Source organism: Zalophus californianus, chromosome 7 (genome assembly GCF_009762305.2).
Source record: "Zalophus californianus isolate mZalCal1 chromosome 7, mZalCal1.pri.v2, whole genome shotgun sequence".
Classification (NCBI taxonomy): domain Eukaryota; kingdom Metazoa; phylum Chordata; class Mammalia; order Carnivora; family Otariidae; genus Zalophus; species Zalophus californianus.
The window spans coordinates 22,032,467-22,054,242 of NC_045601.1; the positions used below are offsets into that span (position 1 = coordinate 22,032,467).

At 39.8% G+C, this 21,776-nt stretch overlaps 1 protein-coding gene across 1 annotated transcript in view; it reads right to left on the reverse strand.

Moving 5' to 3' along the window:
- The window catches only part of ZC2HC1B (zinc finger C2HC-type containing 1B), a 42,892-nt gene that overhangs the window by 771 nt on the left and 20,345 nt on the right, over nucleotides 1–21,776 (reverse strand). The window contains 2 exon segments of the mRNA XM_027601438.1: nucleotides 6,261–6,369; nucleotides 9,600–9,739. Coding sequence (XP_027457239.1) covers nucleotides 6,261–6,369; nucleotides 9,600–9,739 — 249 coding nt within the window.

Here is a 21,776-nt window from a genome sequence, read left to right on the forward strand (position 1 = left end):
GGATTCAAAAGTTTCTCTTCTTCCTTTTTGTTTTGTTCTGTTTTGTTTTGTAGCTATAGACAAGTACTCAGTCTCTATCCTGGGCCAAATAATAAGAAAATAGGGACAGTCTCAGGCACCTTCTCTCCTCTGCCCCTAGCCCTTCACTTACTCACGGATGGGCCCTTTGGACCACCACCTCAGGTGGCCCGCCATTTAAACAATCTGACTCTCCCCACCTCTTCCCACTGCTGTCCTGGCTTTCAAAATGTTCCCTGAGTATATCATGTCTTCACAGTTCTTTGCCTGCTCTCATTCCAGAAAGGGTTTGATAAGCCTTATGGAAGCAAGAGATGCCTTTCCTCCCAGGGGTTATTTACATAGCGATGGACTCATTCCACTAACAGGATTCGTTTCCTTTGTGCCCACCAGCACCATTAAGTATGAGGATGAAGGAGTTTAGATAGAAGCATGTCATACCACGGTCTGTTTTGTACCACATGGTATGGAACAGGAGTCTCAGAGATATCATTTTTTTGTAAAATGGAACAATTCCCCTCTTTCCTAGACCCCTCCATTCTACTCATAGTGTTTTACAAAGGGGAAGTCACCAAGCAACCCAAGGAAATTGTGAATCAAACTATCAAAAGACACAGGAATAGAAAGTTTTCAGTGTTCATTTTACCAAAAGATCTACAAGTTTTAGGTCTTCCCAAGAATCAGCAACTGACCCTCTGATACTCGTTACACTGACCATAATTAAACTAGCTAAGGAAGGGATGCTAATACAGGTAAGATGCTTAGCTTCATCAAATCCACCGGCTCCAGAAATAAAAGCAGAGCCCACCCCAACAAAGTTGTACAATGCAATTCACTACATACATGATGCAACACAGCTCTAGAACCCAGAACTATATTTTCGTAGGGATCTTAGTGTCTGTGTATAAGTACTGGAGGAGCTGTTGCTCAGCAGGACATTCTCAGGAGATCAGTCCCTTGGATATCCAAACCGTCGAGAAAACAGTCACTAGTTAGAGATCCACTGACTAGGTTATAAACTCACTTTCCAAGTGAACATTAGAATCTTTGTGAGAATGAAGGAAGATCTACACCTTACTCCAAAACAACTTCCATACATATATATATATAAATTACATATTACACATTAAATATATTTATAGGTTGTAAATATTATAGGTAATTATTATATTATAAATGAGTATCTCCTTAATGTTTCCATTTCGGACCCAGTTTTTCCAAAGCAGACGAGGACCTGGTCGGCTCTACCCCTTTCCATGGAATTACTTGAGCAAGTTGCTTAGCCTCTCTGTGCTTCCCTTGCCTGTAAACCAGGAATCCGAACAGCACATTTTACCCCTGTGCTATTGTGAGGATTAAATGAGTTAATATATGTAGTGCTTAGAAGAGTGTCCGATGTAAATTTAGGCTACTATCCATGTGAGTTATTTAGCACAGCAAAAAAGTAGAAGCAATCGATGTGCTCAACACCAGGAAAAGAGCTAAATAAGTCATCTTGTGACACTATGTTTTAACAACAAAAACAACAACACCTCTTTTGCCAGACGGAAATCTTCAGAACGTGTTAGTGAAAAAAATCAGGATGTGTATAGGGCCTACAATCCTAAACTTTGATGAGAGGGGGAGAAAAAGAAAGAGTATAAATAGAAAAAAATAGAAGAAGATATTGGTGTTAACAGTGATTATGTCAGGATGTGGAATTCTAAGTGACTTTTATTTTCTTCACACCTTGCCCCCATTTTCCAACATTTTCTACACTAAGCATTCATTTCTTACATGATACTTTCTAGACATGCTCTTTCTCAAAAGCATTTTTTTGCAGACAAACAACAGAGCTAGAAACAAGAAGTTCCCAGGCCCCCACAATTGCCTAACTCACAGAGCCACGCGTGCGGGAGAATGCATCACCAGCATCTGTTTTTATCACAGATAGTCTGGGTGCCTCGCTGAGCCTTTATGGCTCCAGGGCCAGCCTTCCATTCTATAATTTCTGTTCATACCCCAACTCTTTCCTATGCTTTGGCCAAATGGGCCATTTGTTTCCAGAGTATGTCCTCTGCATTTTCATTTTCATAGCTTTATTCATTCCATCTTCAACTTTTCTCCACTGGTCAAAATCTACCTCATCCTGAAAGCTCACCCCGAATGTCTCGACCTCTACCAAGCCCTTCTCTCTCAGACTGATACCTCCTCCATAAAGCCTCCTGGGCAAAGTTGATCTCTTTCTTGTATCCCCTTAGAACTTTTATTTCTGATTGTTAAATATTCAATATAATTGTCTCTCCCCCTAGACTTTTAAGACTCTATGAGCATAAGAAATAACCATGCATAATAATTATGTGATGAATGAATGAATTCTCTGAACATCCATGGCTGCTGTGAATCACCTTCATACAACATTACATGCTTTCTTGCATCAGAGATCTTCCTGCACATGCTTATCTTAAGACTCTAGAATGGATAAGGATTGTGACTTACACACATGTATCTCCCCGACTATGAATTTAGAACAAAAGGCTGTACATGGAAGGTACTACATGTTTCTTTTACTCAAGAGAGTTTAAGAATGAAAGCCAGAGTTTTAGGGAGTTAACTACCAGTTAGATGAAAGACAATAATAGGATTTATGTGGAAGGCGAGTGACACCAAGTGGTCTAAACTACTGATTATCAATCTAGAAATAGCAAAGCCCAGCAACTACAATTTTTAAAAGACTCTCATATTACAAATAGAGTAAGACTGAGCAGAACAGAACCAATGGACAGTAAGATGCAAATCTCGTTCACACATGAGCCTGTTCGTATTAGTGAAAGGCAATGTTTTCCAACCCTTAAATATTTTTGAGAATTCACCTCCCCTCAACATACTTCTTATATGTTCAATATGCTTTCTCCCCAGAATGACTCCAAATGAAATATGACTAATTTAAAGGCACACCAACACTGGAGACTTTCTATTTAAATGTAAGAAGGTGAGGGGCACCTGGGTGGCTCAGTCAGTCAGGCGTCCAACTCTTGACTTCGGCTCAAGTCATGATCTCAGGGTCATGAGACTGAGCCCCACATTGGGCCCGACACTGAGTGTGGAGCCTACTTAAGATTCTCTCTCTCTCCCTCTGCTTCTGCCCCTCCCCGCCCTGCTCGCATACATACTCTCTCCAAAATAAATAAATCCTTTGGAAAAGATAAATGTAAGTAGGTGAGGCTACAAGAAAAGACAAGAAATTAAATTTTAAAAGCAACTTAAACCTGAAATAAAATAAGAATTATCTCTTAAAGCTAATTAACATGACAATTCTAATTCACATGCCAATAATTTAAGTGGGAAATTATAGAATCAAGATACCTACTTTCTCTCATATATTTCAAGTATTTATTGAACACCTTACATGTGCCATCAACAATTCTAATAGTAGGGATACAGCAGTACAATTAAAAATAGGCAGATCCTAACCTTCTTGAAACTTACATTCCTTTTTGGTGGTGGGAGACAAATATGCATTAGATATTAGATGGTGATGAATGCTACTAAATGAAACTACAAAGGATATTATGGAGGGTTTGATTAAGTTTAAATGGAGAGGTTGGGGGGCCTCAATCTGAAGATGACACTCAGCAAAGAACTGAAGGGAGTGAGCAGTGCAGATTAGTGGGGGACTGGTTTGGTTTTCAGTTGAAGGAGCAACCAGTGTGTATGGGCCCTGAGCCCAGGAGTGGCAGGCCTATTATGGTCAAGGAACAACACTGAGGCAGTGGTGGTATAGAATGTGCCTTCTACTGAGCAACATCACAGTGGTCCTAAACCACCTTATACACAAACAATGAATCATGGAACACTACATCAAAAACTAATGATGTAATGTATGATGATTAACATAATAAAAAAAGAATAAACATAATACTATCTTGCTTACACCTACTGGCTACATCTATTTTTCCTATGTATCAGAATGGTGTCTCTAGAATATTCTGCCTAACGTTACATACTGGGACACATCAAAGGACGTGTCACATATACTGGGATGTGTTGCATACTGGGACACAAGACTTCTGAATTCTAGTTTAGGATCTTTTCACTTATGCCTTGCTTTACTTTAAAGAAATTATTTAGTCCAAGGAAGTTTTCCTTTATTTTCAACACTATACCTGACACTCCGTCTTCTTCCATTCCCGATCTTTTTGCGAGTTTACTGGACCAGGGAATGAAGGTCCTAGACTCCACTGCTGTACTCGGATCGGACTTTTGCACATTGTCAGAGTTCTCTAATCACAATGAATTAAGAAATATTTCCCCTCGGGGCACCTCAGTGGCGCAATTGGTTAAGCCTCCAACTCTTGATTTTGACTCAGGTCATGATCTCAGGGTCATGGGATCGAGCCCCGTGTCAGGCTCCAAGCTCAGCATGGAGTCTACTTGAGATTCTCTCTCTCCCTCTACCCCTCCATCCCCCACTCTCTCTCTCAAACAAATAAATAAATCTTTAAAAAGAAAATATTCCCTCCTGGCAAGTAAGCTTTAACCTCAAATTTAAAGGGGGGCTTTTCATTTTCGGGAAGCATTATAATACAATCTTTGAATAAAATAAGAAAAGAAACCATAATATAAAGAATTTGTCTCTTCTGAAGGACACTAATCTTTATACTTGAGAAATATAACTTAGTGAAAGTTTTACCAAATAAACTCATATATGGTTTGAATTTATTTTTTTCTAAGTGAAAACTAAAACCCCATTGTTAAGTTTTCATAGATCAGGAAAAAACTAATGACTTGGGTTTAAAGGGCTATGGGGAATCTTTTTAAAATGCCCCATTCCATTTTTACCCCATGATAAATCACCCATGAGGAATTTAAAAACTAATAATAAGGCTTTCTGGTGACTTTATGGACTGTGAGACTGGCAGTTAGTTCCTACTCTGGTTCTGATAACACCTTCAAAATAAGACACCTGATCAGAGGCGCCAATATGGTCATGAGTTAATTCACATTGCCTTCATAGTGCAATGTTGATCATGAAGAAGAATGACACATTGATTAAGGCAACTCAGTGAAGAGAAGCAGCAAAATAGATTATTTCATTCAGCTCTGGTGTTTACCAGTCGCGTGCCTTGAACAAATAACATCCTCTCTGAGCTGTTTCCATTCCCACAGATTAAAACATTTGGAAGCTTACTAGGAGGATAAAATGAAATGGGTCTAGCACATGGTTAAGTACTGTAATAGTGCTTAGGCCTTCCTGCTACTTGAAAGAAATTATTTAGTTCAGCAAGGACAATTTCCTTTTTCTTCCCCAGCTTTACTGAGATATAAGTAAAGAGAAGATTGTGTAAGTTTAAGGTATACAATGTGATGATTTGATACACATATATATTGCAAAATAACTACCACAAAAAACGTTAACAAATCCATTACCTCACACGGTTACCTCTGTGGGGTATGTGTGTGTGTGCATTTGTGTAGTGCGAACATCTAAGATCTACTCTCTTAGCAACTTTCAAGTATACAATATAATATTGCTAACTATCGTCAGCACGTGTACAGATCCCCAGCACTTACACGTGGGAGTCTGTACCCTGAGACCATCGTTTCCCCCCTCCCCACCCTTACCCCTGGCAACCACCATTCTATTTCCTGTTTTTATGAGTTCAACTTTTTTTAGATTCCATATGTAAATGTGGTCACACAGTATTTATCTTTCTCTGTCTGAAGTAGTTCACTCAGCATAATAACCCCAATGTCCATCCATGTTGTCACAGAAAGCAGCATAATAACCCCAGTGTCCACCCATGTTGTCACAGAAGGCAGAATTTCCTTCTTTTTATGGCTGAATAATACCCCACCGTGTATACATACAACATCTTTAACCTTTCACCCATCAGCAGACGCTCAGGTTGTTTTCGTATCTTGGCTATTTGCTTTCTTCTTATTTTCCACACAATACCTGACACACCGTTATCTCCCATTCTTAACCTCTTTTCAATTTTACTAGACCAGACAATGATGATTTAGACCATGCTGCTGTAATGGTATTCTGACTCTGTATATTGACAGAGTTATCAAATCCTGATAAATTAGGAAAATTCCTTCTTGGCAAATATGCTTTAACCTCAAACAAACCCATATATCTTTAGATCCAAAAGCAACACTTGATGTCAAACCTCTGCCGGCTGCCAACAAATTCCAAAGCTGAGAGTGGCTCCCCTCTGGTCCCTCATTTGATCGTTGACATGCTTACTCCGACTCACCTGGCCTTGTTGGGGCCACATTTGGGACCGCCAGGGCCCTGTTCTGCAGCAGGGCTCCCACGGCACTGGTTACAGTTGGCTCTTTTTTTGGACTCATTTGAGCCCTAGCCTACAGAGAGAGCAAGAGAGAGGGGAACCAACTCTGTAACGTCAGGTAGCACACAGGAGGCAGGGCTGTTTCCACTTAACCAGCAGCAGACTGGACTCATCCCCAGGTCCTGCTGCACCCAGGGGAAGGGGACATGCACACCCTGTGCCCTAGCTCGCCTGTTGTCTTGCTGTTCTCAGAGCCATGTCTGGGTTTCGGCACTTTCATTCCATAATCAACCCTTGAGGGGAGTGGTGATATGTTAATCCTGTAAAATTAGTTGTATGGAGACATAAGAAATCACTTAATGTCAATAAGGATAGTTATGGAACATTTTAGTTTTTCATTTTACTTGAAGATGATTTTGTTTTTAAATACATGAACAGAGAAGAAAAACAGACATTGGCAGGCAGCAAATGTTTTAAACATGGAATTCCATCATCTCCACACCACGCCCCTGTCTGCTGAGCAGCAGTAGCAGAACAGTTACATTACTACAGAATAAGGACCAAAAGGTCCTCTGGGAGCTTCTTACCTAGCTACTGGTCCCAACATTTCCATGGCAACGACTGTATAAAGATAACCTGTTGCTCCAAGTGAGAATTCTCACTTGGACAAGGACAGCTATGAGGTTACAGCAGGCAGCTCATCCCCATCCAAACACAGACAGCTATTTTCAGAGGCCCATATTGGTCTCTTTTGGTTAAGGGTATAACACATTTTTAAAGTTGATTATGTTTAAAATAGAAACACATTTCAGCTGTGCTGTTAACAGCCCGTCAGAAGTAAAACAACCCCTCCCTCTTTGTTCCACTCTGAATAAGCCTCACTATTAGCCAGGGCCCGAGTGGTGAAGCTGCCACAAGGGAAACAAGGACTGCCGTTCAGCTACGGTCTACAGTGAGTTTCCTCAGAAAGCAACTAATTTTTCCTCTGTGTTCCCAATTACCACTTAGTTCTGGAAAACAAGGAGAGGAACAAGGCCAAGTCACTGGTTACACTCAGGACGGCCAGCTGGCCTCCTTCAGGAATAAAAAGCACTTCCGTTTGCTGCTTCCCTGGGCTCCCTTTGGCCCCACTAATGTGACTAACTTTGTGGACTGGTTAGAACCATTCGAAGAAACGTGCTGCTTTAGAAGGTATAGATTTTACTTAGAAAATGTTACCAAAATTCAGTTGAATTCAAGCCCAAAGCAGTCATATACCCCTCAAATTGTGGTGCCTATCCCACCAACAAGAAAGGACCACCAGAGAGGAGGAGGAAGGAGGATCGGACAGTATGGAAAGAGGAAACTTATGTGCAAGGCACTTTGTTTATATTGTCTATAATCCTCCCAACAACACAGCAAGGTATAGATTAAAGTGAGTCTCAAAGAATTTAGTTGCCCTAAGTTTACCTACAGATAACAAATTACAGAACTTAGAGTCAAACCCCGGCTACTGATTGCAGAATCTGGGCTCCTTCCATACTGCATGGCTCCCATGCTAGTTCAGTGTGAAGACTGAATCTCTAACAACTATATTTATTGTAACCACCCTGCCCGCCCCACCAACACACCTATTTCCTCCTTCCTCTGTTTCTTCATCTAGACGCACAGTGTACGACATTCCGAGGCTCTGCAGCTAAAACCCTTCTTGTCACCCCCATGTCGTAGCAGCTTCTCAGTCCCACCCATTCTTTCTCAAATTCTCCTCCACACACAGCCCATCTGTCCCCCTCTGGGCCCTCATTCTCTGTCTGTTGCTGTGGCTCCTGACCATGGCCAATCCATCTGAACACTAGTGGCAAAGGTGATTTTTCTAAAAAACCAATTCTGTGTCACTCCAGTCGGTACTATTCAACCAGTCTACACTGCCCACAGAACGACACATGAGGCAAATAATCAACTACAGGACAGGAAAGCTAAGAAAGTCGATCTGCAGTGAGAGGAACAAGCAGAAGCATAGCAGGACGAAGAGACAAGATGGGAAGGTGGAGAGGAAGACTTGCTGGGTTGATGGGGACTTTCCAGGTCCTGCTTCAGATCCTCGAGCTTTTGGGCAACTATCCACTTCCTCTTTTCCGTTTCTCTGAACTGACTCAAGTGAAAGCTCATCTAGATCTGATGCCCCCTGCCTGTCCCTTCTCCATCACATCCCACAGGCACTCCATCCATTAGCCCCACATGGTGAACTTCTCAGGCCACAAACTGGACATTTTGTGTGTAAAGTCCTCCCCAACTCCCACTCTAGGCTGGTGAACCTATCTGATATTCAAGGGGGAAATGCTACTCCTCTTTGAAGACTCCCACGGCTCACACTGGTCTCGTCCTCCATAGTGCTCCATATACGTCAACTACCACAGCTTCCCCCTGCTTTGTTTGCACGTCCTCCTCCTTCGCTGAGTTACAAATGCTGTAACAACCACCACCCAGCACAGTGTCTGGGACAGAGCAGATATCCAGTAACTGTCTAATGTATGTGGAGATAGAGCTTAAGAGTTCACAGTCCGTGGGATACACTGTTGGAGAGGCTCCCACCCTTATTACATAGTGGATTTCATGGAAATCTTTCTAAATATGTTTCATACCCTCAAGTATTCAGACCAATTTAATCTTTCCTTGGTTTCTGAGCCATGTTTATGAAACTAACAGCTTTTGCAGTATACTGTAAGTTATATCCCTGGGACCTCTGATGTTTATGAAGCTGTTTGCTGGACTCCAGTTCTGTTTTTATAAATCTATTGTCTTCCTAGTCAGGCAGTCATTTTACTTATCTGTACCTATTTAAAACAGCTGCTTCCATTCATTTACTTTAACTTGCTGATTCTGTGGCTTTAAATAAAAGGCTACCGACCCTCTCCTCTATTGTAGAGCAAAACACACGACCTATAGAACAGTCTTCCTTTGATAGCTTCTCCACTCAGGCAGCTTCACTTCAGGTTCACAATGCTTTTCTGGATGGTTAAGGCTGATAACTACCGTTGTATAAGACAGAGTTTTACCATAATACTACAGAAAAACTACTTACATACTCAAGACTTCATCCTAAGAAGCTTCAAACACTGTAGAAATATTTTTTCTACAACACCCAAAGGTGCTGTTAGCTACAAAGCCTCCAAAGAAGGCAATTTCCAGGAGGATGAGTGACAGTGATCAGCTATCTTGATCCTTACACTTTTCAGGATGGGTAACTTAGGTTCCCTAGCAAATTCTACCTGCTAGCCCCGACCACGCAAGGCACAGAGCCAACACTTGGGGAGAGATATTTGCCTGTACTCTCGATGCCAGCTTGGCTGCTGTTTGGGCTGGATCAAAGACTCGGCGAGAAGACTGACCCTTGCAGAAATTAATATGTCGGTTGGCTGCAGTCTCATTAAATCTCCTCAGACAATATGGGCATTGAATATAATCTAAATGCAAAGATAACAACAAAAGGCAATTAACATTTCAAAAACAACTCTGGAATGGACTATATGAGATGAAATAAATGGGATATGAACTCTGCTCCAACATAAAAGAATGAAGTCCCAGCCTCTGGTTTGAGAAAGCTTATGCCAGAGGGGAAGGTATGCAAGGGCGCAAATAAAGGACATAGTAGGGGGGACATTTTTCTGTCTATACACTTATTTCAATTAAGAGTGTGCCCTTAAAATGTTTACATTATATACTTTTTAGAAAATAGACTCATTATACTTAGGAATTTCCCAATTAAAGGAATTATTTAGTGAATCCTTATGTAAAGAAAGTAGTCCTAGAACCACAGAATGTTGGTACTGATGATGCCCTGAAGGACACAGAAGATTCAGAAGCCCAGGCTGTGGTACCATGTGGGACAGGTCACACAGAAGTTATGGAACTACTCTCCTTCCCTATGGAAGGAGAAAGATGTTTCAAATTTGGGGGTTTGGGGGATGGGATTTTTTTTTTTTTATTTGACAGAGAGAGAGAGAGAGACAGAGACAGAGAGGGAACATGAGCAGGGGCAGAGGGAGAGGGAGAAGCAGGCTTCCCACGGAGCAGGGAGCCCAAAGCGGGGCCCGATCCCTGGACCCTGGGATCATGACCTGAGCCGAAGGCAGACGTTTAACGACTGAGACATCCAGGTGCCCCTGGTGGATGGGATTTGAAGCCAGTGTCACTGGCAGAAAGACACACTGCTTCTGCAGGGGTTGATTTTTTTAATTAACTCCTAAGTGAGGAGGCAAATAAGTTCAGGAAGGAGGTGAAATAAAAGGAAAAAGGTGGGGTTCAAAAAGGAGAAAAGGGAAAGAAGGAGGGCTGATAGGAAAGTGGCTCCAGAAACAGCTTCAGCTTCCAGTGTTAGAACCTCCTAGGCAGCTCTTGTGGGTACTAGACCCTCTGTGCTTCTGTGGAATACCCACTGGTTTCAGTGTGGCTCTCATTTGTAATTAATAAACAGTGAGAGAAATGGGAAGTGAGAAAGTTCCACAGTCTTTTTAGAATGAGGAGAGGCTCACAGCAAAGCCAGTTTGGAGCCCACCCCACTAAATCAAGCAGGAATGTGAGATTTGTTTTTGTTTAGTTTTGTCTTGTTTTGTTTTAGGCACCTCTAAGGGATGACAAAGTGGATATGAGCCACATAAGAAAGATCTGAGACAGCCCCAACCTCAGACTCTGTATGGAAGTTTGGGTTAGTGTACAGTCAAAATTCCTACATGTGTGGATGAATATTTGAAGCAGTGATGTCTTCAAGGTTAAGAATTTTTTGAAGGCATCTTTTTAAAAAATCTGAGGGGTTTTCTGTTTGAACAAATCATTTCCTAAAATGAATATTCACAGAATTAACAATTGGAATACATAAGAAATTGGAATATAGTAAAAGATAAGCACTTAGCCTAACCTTTTATTTCACATTCTGAAAGGCAGTACTTAATCAATTCGATATGTATTGAACATCTATTACGTGCCAGGCACTGGTTTATACTTGGGAGGTACAATGTCTCTGTCATCAAGGACTAAGCATTCCAATACAGAAAGAGTTTTCGCATGGTGATAAATTCCTTGGACAAAAATAAAATAGGATAGCATTGGGAAATGATGAAGGCCCCATAGCCTGCCTGACTGGTTTTGAGTCCGAGCTCTTCACTTGCTGTATGTGTGAACTTCGGCAAGTTACTCAATCTCCCTAAGCTTCAATTTCCGCAGTTCCTACATACCACCTATTTCACCAGGCTGTTGTGAAAGTTAACTTAGATAACCCACACTCGGGCTGGGTATAGTGGGTGGGTGGAACATCTTATTACTCCGAGGAAACAGGCCCAGCAAGGTTGTGTTTCTAGGTACCAAACAGGAATGCAACCACTTATAAAAGTAAAATCGAAAGTGCCATTGTTGTGCAGAACTCATTTACAACGATGTAGAAAACAATCTACAACTCTGCTCTTGGTTTGGTGGTTTCTTCAGTTTGACCAGCTGAGAGTCAAGGCTCCTATCAGAAATGCTGCTACCCTTAAACCTACTCAGGGATGGGGCGCCTGGGTGGCTCAGTTGGTTAAGTGACTGCCTTCAGCTCAGGTCATGATCCTGGAGTCCTGGGATCGAGTCCCGCATCAGGCTCCCTGTTCAGCAAGGAGTCTGCTTCTTCCTCTGACCCTCCTCCCTCTCATGCTCTCTCTGTCTCTCTCTCTCAAATAAATAAATAAAATCTTAAAAGAAAAAAATTAAAAAAAAAACCTATTTAGGGTTAATGTGCACAGACAATGATTATAGCAGTGACTGCATGGCTTCCTTACTCCACCTGTTGGTTCATGGACTCACTGCCACCCTTCTGTGCCACCCTTCTGTGTGTTTGGCACTGTCACCATGGAGACAACAAAGCTGAAGTGTATTTCCCTCCCAACAAGTCTCAGAGACAGCTAGAAGGCAAGGCAAAGAAGCAATTACTACTCGTGGTATAAGCTTTGAAAGGAGGAAGGACTGGGTCCTCCAGGAGCCCAGAGGAGGGACATGAAGCTCAGATTTAAAGGGGCAGAGAAAGGAAACTTAACCACTCTGGAAATGGGAAAAAAATTTTTTTTGCAACAATAATCTGAACACAGCGTGACTGAGTAGCATGTTCTACCCTCATCTCAATCTGAGTCACCTCTTCCTCTATCAACAATGGTGTCATGAACACCATTATGTGCTATTTATTTCAATACATTATGATATTTAAGGTCTGACTACAAATGGATTCTTCTGACAGTTATGGGGAAGGTGGCCAGACCTCAAAAACATTAAAGTAGACAAACAAGGGTCATTTTAAAATGCAAGCGTTTTGTTGAGTACCCATGTCTATGTAGCCTGTGAAACAGAGACCAAATATCCCAGACCTCACTGAGAATCTCAATTATAAATATTCTATATTGTTGTTCCTATAAAGTGTCACAACATGCTAGAAAGTTGAATGATTGGCAGACTTATTTAAGTCAGTAAGAATTAGAGTAAACAAATGCATGTCACAAAAACTGAGTCATGAAGGAATCATGCTGAGAAAAAAAAGGAAATGACCTGCAAAGTCATGCATAATAGGCTCCATTATATATAACCCCAGTTATGTCTGTATAAATTTTCTAGTATTTAAGTCTGAGAATATATGGGCTAATATAAAATCCCCACGCAATCTAACTAATGGAGTAGTAATGAAAAAATGCTATTTTAGATAATCACTTTGTTTGGTGCATAAAATTATAATAAGGGCACAGGGAAGAATTTAATTATAAAGATGTATTTTAGCATAAAAATGTAAGGGCAGAGAAACAAATTGTACATTTGATGAGGCCTTACAAAGGGAATTATTTATTTTAAGGAAAACAATAATCCCCACATTTTAAATCCAATGTGGAAATTAGAGACATCCACACAGCAGGACAGCTGACATAGTTTCATTTATTTGCCTCAGGAACTATAAAGTAGACATCAATCCTGTAGCTTCAGCTATTAAAAGGAAGTACTGCTTTTAAATCATAAAAGATTTTTTTTGTTGTTGTATAAGGCTTGTTGCCAAAGTATTATCAAATCATAGCCATAGATCTTTCTACTTTCACGTTATTTTAAGCTACTTTCTCATTAGCACCCAGCAAAAGTGAAGCAATTATTAAGATGATTTCCTGGCACACTAGAACGCCCATAACAGTTGTGGCCAGGCCCATCAGCCAGCTGCGTGGGAGCTAATCCCACCCCCCAGTACATCCATGGCAGCTGCAGCCAGGCCTCTCGGCCAGCTATGCCAAGGGCAGCCCCACCCCCCATGCACTCACAGCAGTTATGGCCCAGTCACAATAGGACAGTACAAGCAGCCCACATAGGGCACACTCCTGGAGCTCCTGGTTCTGGTGACCAGAGCGGGACTGCAATACTAGGCCCCACCGGATGTGTTCTACATAAGGCCACTATCTTCAAGATCAGGAAACATAACTGACCTACTAAATACATAGAAACAAACAGGGAGTAAGAAAAAAAGAGAGAAATATGTTCCCAACCGAAGAATGAGAAAAAACCTAAAAAGCAAACAAACAACAACAAAAAACTAAACAAAACAGAGATAAGCAATCTACCAGATGAAGAGTTCAAAGTGATGGTAATAAAGATACTCACTGGACTTGGGAGAAGAATGGATGAAGTCAATGATAACTTCAACAAAGACAGAAAATATAAGAACCAATCAGAGCCGAAGAATACAATAACAAAATGAAAAATGCACTACAGAATCAACATAGATTAGAGGATGCAGAAGGATTGATGAGTGATGTAGAAGACAGGGTAGTGGAAATCATCCAAACTGAACAGCAAGAATAAAAAATAATTTTTAAAAAAGAGAATAGGTTAAAAAGAAAAAGAAAGAAAGAAAAAGAGAATAGGTTAAGGGACCTCTCAGGACAACGTCAAGCATACTAACAGTTGTATCATGCGGGTCCATGTAGAAGGAGAGCAAGAGAAAGAGGCAGAAATTTATTTGAAGAAATAATAGCTGAAAATTTTCCTAATCTGAGGAAGGAAACAGGCATCCAGGTCCAAGAATCAAACAGAGTCCCAAATAAAATGAACCCAAAGGATTCTACCAAGACACATAATAATTAAAATGTCAAAAATCACAGCTAAAGATTCTTAAGAGCAGGAGGAGAAAAGCAACTAGTTACATACAAGGCAATCCCCACATAAGGCTATCTGCTGATTTTTTAGCAGAAAATTTGAAAGCCAAAAAGGAGTGGCATGATCTATATTCAAAGGGCTGAAACGAAAAATACCTACAGCCAAGAATACTCTACCTGGAAAGGTTATCATTCAGAACTGAAGGACTAATAAAGAGTTTCCCAGACAAACAAAGGTTAGAGTTCATCACCACTAAACTGTCCTTACAAGAAATGTTAAAGGGACTTCTTTAAGTGGAAAATAAAAGGCCATAACCAGAAGTAAGAAAATTATGAAAGAAACAATTTCACTGGTAAAAGCAAACAGATATTAAAGGTCAATCACTTATAAAGCTAGTATGAAAAGTTAAAACACAAAAGTAGTAAAATCAGTTATATCTATAATAATGTTAAGGGATACACAAAATAAAAAGACAAATTATGGAGAAGGGGAGTAAAAATGCAATGCTTTTAGAATGAGTTCAAACTTAAGAGACCATCAATTTAAAAAAGACTGCTATACACAGAGGATGTTATATATGAACCTCATGGTAACCACAAACCAAAAACCTGTAATAGATACACAAACAATAAGGAAAAAGGAATCCAAGCATAAGAAAGTCATTGTATCACAAGAGAGCAAAAGAAGAAAGTAACAGAGAAGAACTACAAAAAACAACCAAAAAATGATGAACAAAATGGCAGGAAGTACATATCTATTAATAATTACTTTAAATGTAAATGGACTAAGTGCTCAAGGGTGCCTGGATGGCACACTTGGTTGGGTGTCTGCCTCTTGGTTTTGGCTCAGGTCGTGGTCTCAGGGTCACAGGATTGAGCCCCTTGTCAGACTCCATGTTCAGCATACAGTCTGCTTGGGTTTCTCTCTCCCTCTGCCCACCGCCCCGCCCCAGATCTCTAAACTGGATAAATAAATCTTTAGGAAAAATAAAAGGGGGGGTGCCTGGGTGGCACGGTCAGTTAAGTGTCCAACTCTTGCTTTCAGCTCAGGTTGGGATCTCAGGGTTGTGAGACTGAGCCCTGCAATGGGTTCCACGCTCAGCATAGAGTCTGCTTGGGATTCTCTCTCCCTCTCCCTCTGCCCCTCCCACTCATGCACTCTCTCTCTCTTTCTCTCAAATAAATAAATCTTTATTTATTTTTAAAGATTTTATTCATTTATTTGACTGAGAGAGAGTGTGAGCACAAGCAGGTGGAGGGGCAGAGGGAGAAGCAGCTCCATGCTGAGCAAAGAGCCCAATGTGGGACTCGATCCCAGGACCCTAGGATCATGACCTGAGCTGAAAGCAGACACTTAACTGACTGAGCCACCCAGGCATCCCTCAAACAAAATGACTTTAGAACAAAGATTATAGAGACAAAGAAGGACATTACATAATGGTAAAGGGATCAATCTAACAAGAGGATATAACAATCATAAATACCCATGTACCTAACATAGGAGCAACTATAACAGACAGAAAGGGAGAAATTAACAGTAATAAAGTATCAGTAGGGGACTTTAACACTCCCCTTACATCAATGGATAGACCACCCAGACAGAAAATTAATAAGGAAACAATGGCTTTGAATGACATTATCAGACTAGATGGACAGATACAGAACATTTTATCCCAAAACAGCAGAATATACATTCTTTTCAAGTGCACATGCAACATGTTCCAAAATAGATCACATGTTAGCCCACAAAACAAGTCTCAACAAATTTAATGAGACTGAAATCATATAAATCTTTTCCAACCACAACAGTATGAAACTAGAAACTGAATACATGAAAAAAAAAAAACTGGAAAAAAAACACATACCTACAGGCTAAACAACATGCTACTAAACAACCAATGGGCCAACAAAGAAATTAAAAAGGAAATCAAAATAAACACTGAAACAAATGACTTTGAAAATATAACATTTCAAAAATCTTTGGGATGGAGCAAAAGCAGTTCTAAGAAGGAAGTTTAGAGTAATACAGGCTTACCTCAAGAAGAAAAATATCAAATAAACTATATAACCTTATACCTAAAGAAACAACAAAAAGAACAAACAAAGCCCAAAGTTAGTAGAAGGAAGGAAATAATAAAAATTAGAGCAGAAATAAATGAAATAAAGACTAAGCAATAGAGAAGATCAATGAAACTAAGAGCTGATTCTTTAAAAAGATAAACAAAATTGATAAACATTTAGCCAGGCTCATCAAGGGAAAAAGAGAGCTCAAATAAATAAAACCAGAAATGAAAGAGGAGAAGATACAACCAACAATACAGAAATACAAAGAAATATAAGGGACTACTATGAAAAAGATATACCAGCAAACTGGACAACCTAGAAGAAATGGATAAATTCCTAGAAGCATGAAATCTTCCAAGACTGAGTCAGGAAGATATAGAAAATCTGAACACACCATTTACTAGTAATGAAATTCAATCAGTAATCCAAAACCTTGAACAAACAAAAGTCCAGGACCAAATGGATTGACAGGTGAATTCTACCAAACTTTTTAAAAAAGATTTTATTCATTTGTGAGAGAGAGAGAGCATGTGCACATGCACAAGCAGGGGGAGTGGCAGGCAGAGGAACAGGCAGGCTCCCCACTGAGCAAGGAGCCCAATATGGGACTCAATCCTAGAACCCTGGGATCATGACCTGAGCCGAAGGCAGATGCTTAGCTGACTGAGCCACCCAGGCGTCCCTCTACTGAACATTTAAAGAAGAGTTAATGTCTATCTTTCTCAAACCATTCTAAGATATCGAAAAGGAAGGCATGCTTCCAAATTCATTCTATGAGGCCAGCATTACCCTGATACCAAAACCAAACAGACACTACAAAAACAAATTATAGGCCAATATCTCTGATGAACATAGATGCAAGAATCCTCAACAAAATATTAGCAAACCGAAATCAAATTCATTCACATTAAAATAAGTAAGTCAGAGGCGCCTGGGTGGCTCAGTCATTAAGTATCTGCCTTCAGCTCAGGTCATGATCCTAGGGTCCTGGCATCGAGCCCTGCATCAGGTTCCCTGCTCTGCAGGAAGCCTGCTTCTCCCTCTCTCGCTTCCCCTGCTTGCGTTCCCTCTCTCGCTGTCTCTTTCTGTCAAATAAATAAAATCTTAAAAAATAAAATAAAATAAAATAAAATAAGTCAGAGAGATAAGAAATACAGCATAGGGAATATAGTCAGTAACACCAATAATTTTGTATGGTGACAGATGGTGACTGCACATACCAGGGGGAGCAATGAGTAATGTATAGAATTTGTGAATCAGTATGCTGTACATCTGAAAACTAATGTAACATTAGTACATCAATAAAAATAGCTAAAAAAAAAATTTTTTTTTTTTTAAAGATGATACATCACGATCAAGCAGGATTTATTCCTGGGGTGCAAGGATGGTTCAGTATCTACAAATCAATCAATGTGATATACCACATTAAAAAAAATGAAGGATGGGGTGGCTGGGTGTCTCAGTTGGTTAAGTGTCCAACTCTTGATCTCAGCTCAAGTCTTGATCTCAGAGTTGTGAATTCAAGACCCACTTTGGGCTCCATGCTGGGTATGATGCCTACTTAAAAAAAAAAAAAAAAAAAAAAAAAGGATAAAAATCATATTATCATTGCAAAAAAATCATATAATCATTTCAATAGATGCAGAAAAAAGCATTTTGACAAAATTTCAACATCCATTCATAACAAAAACTCTCAACGAAGTGGGTACACAAGGAACATACTTCAACATAATAAATGCCCTATATGACATACACAAAGCTAGTTATCAGACTCAATGGTGAAAGGCTGAAAGCTTTTCCCCTTATATCAGAAAGAAGACAAGTATGTCCACTCTCACAACTTTTATTCAACATAATACTGAAAGTCCTAGCCACAGAAAACAGACAAGAAAGAAAGAAAAAGGCATCAAACTTGGTAAGGAAGAAATAAAACTCACTATTTGCAGATGACATGATATCATATGCCTAGAAAACCTTAAAAGACTCCATCAAAAAAACTCAGACCTAGTATATTAATTTAGTAAAGTTTCAGGATACAAAATTAATATACAGGAATCTGTTGCATTTCTATACAACAATAATGAAACTAACAGAGAAATTAAGAAAATAATCCCATTTACAATTGCATCAAAAGAGGGGCGCGTGGGTGGTGCAGTCAGTTGTGTCCGACTCTTGGTTTCGGCTTGGGTCATGATCTCAGGGTTGTGAGATTGAGCCCTGTGTCAGGCTCCACGCTCAGCAAGGAGTCTGCTTGGGACTTCCTCTCCCTCTGCCCCTCACCCCCCCCTCCCTGTGTGTGCTCTCTCTCTCAAATAAATAAATCTGTAAAAACAAACAAAAAAACAATTGCATCAAAAAGAATAAAATACATAGAAATAAATTTAATCAAGAAGGTGAAAGACTCTGGAAACTATAAAACACTGATTAAAGAAACTGGACAACACAAATAAGTGGAAAGATACACCACACTCATGGACTGAAAAGAACTAATATTGTTAAAAATGTCCATTACTATGCAAAGCAATCCTAAAGATTCAATGCGGGGCGCCTGGGTGGCTCAGTCGTTGAGCGTCTGCCTTCAGCTCGGGTCATGATCCCAGGGTCCTGGCATCAAGCCCCGCATTGGGCTCCCTGCTCTGCGGGAAGCTTGCTTCTACCGCTCCGACTCCCCCTGCTTGTGTTCCCTCTCTCGCTGTGTCTCTCTCTCTGTCAAGTAAATAAATAAAATCTTAAAAAAAAAAAAAGATTCAATGCAATCCCTATCAAAATAACAATAGCATTTTTCACAGAACTACAATAAATAGAATGTCTATGGAACCACAAAAGACCCTGAATAGCCAAAGAAATTTTGAGAAAGAACAAAGGTGGAGATTTCAATCCCAGATTTCAAATTATACTACAAAGCTATAGTAATAAAAACAGTATAGTTCCAGCACAAAAACAGACACATAGATCAATGGAACAGAATAAAGAGTCCAGAAAAAAAAAAAAAAACACACTTACATAGTCAATCTATGACAAAGAAGGCAAGAATATACAGTGGAGAAAAGACAATCTCTTCAATAAGTGGTGTTGAGAAAACTGGACAGATACATGAAAATAATGACACTATGCCATTTTTAAAATACCATATACAAAAATAAACTCAAAATGGATTAAAAATCTAAATGTATGACCTGAAATCATAGAACTCCTAAAAGAAAATATAGGCAATAAACATTTGGACATAGGAGTCAGTAATATTTTTTTGGATCTATTTCCTTAGATAAGGGCAACAAAAGCAAAAATTAACTGGGACTCTAACAAACTAAAAAATTTTTGCACAGTGAAAGAAACCATCAACAAAACAAAAACGCAACCTACTGACTGAGAGATGTTTGCAAATGGTATGTATGATAAGGGGTTAATATTCAAAGTATATAAAGAACTCCTACAACTCAAAACCAAAAAAATCCAATAAAAAAAAATGGGCATAGGACCTGAATAGACATTTTTCCAAAGAAAACATACAGATGGCCAACAGGCACATGAAACGATGCTCAACATCACTAATCATTAGGGAAATGCAAATCAAATCACAATGAGATATTACCTTATACTTGTCAGGATGGCTAGAATAAAAAAGACAGGAAATAATTGTTGGTGAGGATGCAGAGAAAGGTAACCCATGCACTGTTGGTGGGAAGGTAAACTGGTACAGCCATGGTGGAAAAGAGTATGGCGGTTCCTCAAAAAATTAAAAATATAAGTACCATATAATCAGGTAATTTCATCTCTGGATATTTACCCAAAGAAATGAAAACACTAATTCAAAGATATCTATGGACTCCTATGTTTATTGCCAGTATTATTTATAATAACCAAGATACAACAGCCAAGATATGGAAGCAACCTAAATGTTCACTGATAGATGAGTGGATAAAGAAGACGTGGTGTACATATATAGTGGAATATTCTCAGCCATAAAAAAATGAAATCTTGCCATTTGCAACATCATGGAGGGACCTAAAGGGTATTTTAAGTGAAATAAGACACAGAAAGATAAATTGCATATGATTTCACATATATGTGGACTCTATAAAGCAAATGAATAAACAAAAAATAGAAACATACTTACAAATACAGAAAACAAACAGGTGGTTGCTAGTGGGGGAGTGGGTGGGAGGATGGGAAAGACAGGTGAAAAGGGATTAAGAGGTACAAACTTCCAGTTACAAAATAAGTAAGGCACCCTTTCAATAAAGGATTGAATCTTAAATAATAATCCTAAACAAAGGATAAAGAAAAAAGGCCATCTCACCAAAAAATGTTTAATTAAAAAAAAAAGGAATCTGTAATTTTCCTCACATTAGAAAACAAAACAAAAACAAACACCAGATGCAATACAAAAGTATTATCAAAAGCATCCTATGGGACACATGGGTGGCTCAGTCGGTTAAGCATGTGCCTTCGGCTCAGGTCATGATCCTAGGATGCTGGGATCAGAGTCCTGCATCGGGCTCTCAATGGAGAGCCTGCTTCTCCCTCTGCCTCTGCCTCTCCCCGCTGCTCATTCTGTCTCTCAAATAAATAAAATCTTTAAAAAAAAAAATCATCCTAGCCTACTCCTTTTCTCTTCCTCTGATTAAAAAAAGCATATGAAATTAATCAAGGAAGGGCGCCTGAGTGGCTCAGTTGGTTAAGCGTCTGCCTTCGGCTCAGGTCATGATCCTAGGGTCCTGGGATCAAGCCCCACTTTGAGCTTCCTGCTCACTGGGGAGCCTGCTTCTCCCTTTCCCTCTGTTTCTCCCCCTGCTTGTGCTCTCTCACTCTCAAATAAATAAATAAAATCTAAATTAATCAAGGAAAATTATACAAGAACAGCAGAAAACTAGGATGTACTCTGTCAATGGGTGAAAGACCAACGACACCCACAATGATCAATCTCAACACTAAACAGACTTTATTTTTCACATAGAACTCTAAAATTTAAGTCATTCAGCAATTGAAATAATCTCCTGTATTAAGGATAGTCAAGGTAAAGCTCTTTTCATGTTGGAAAATTATGAAAGCCAATATAATCTTTTTTTTTTTTTTGAGAGAGAGAGAGAATGAGAATGAAAGAGCACATGCACAAGTGAGGGGAGGACGGAGGAAGAGAATCTTCAAGCAGACTCTCTGCTGAGCCCTGAGCCTGAGGCCGTGCTTGATCCCACAGGCCATGAGATCATGACCTGAGCTGAAACCAAGAGTCAGATGCTTAACTGACTGAGCTACCCAGGTGCCCCAGCCAATATAATCTTTTACTCCACAT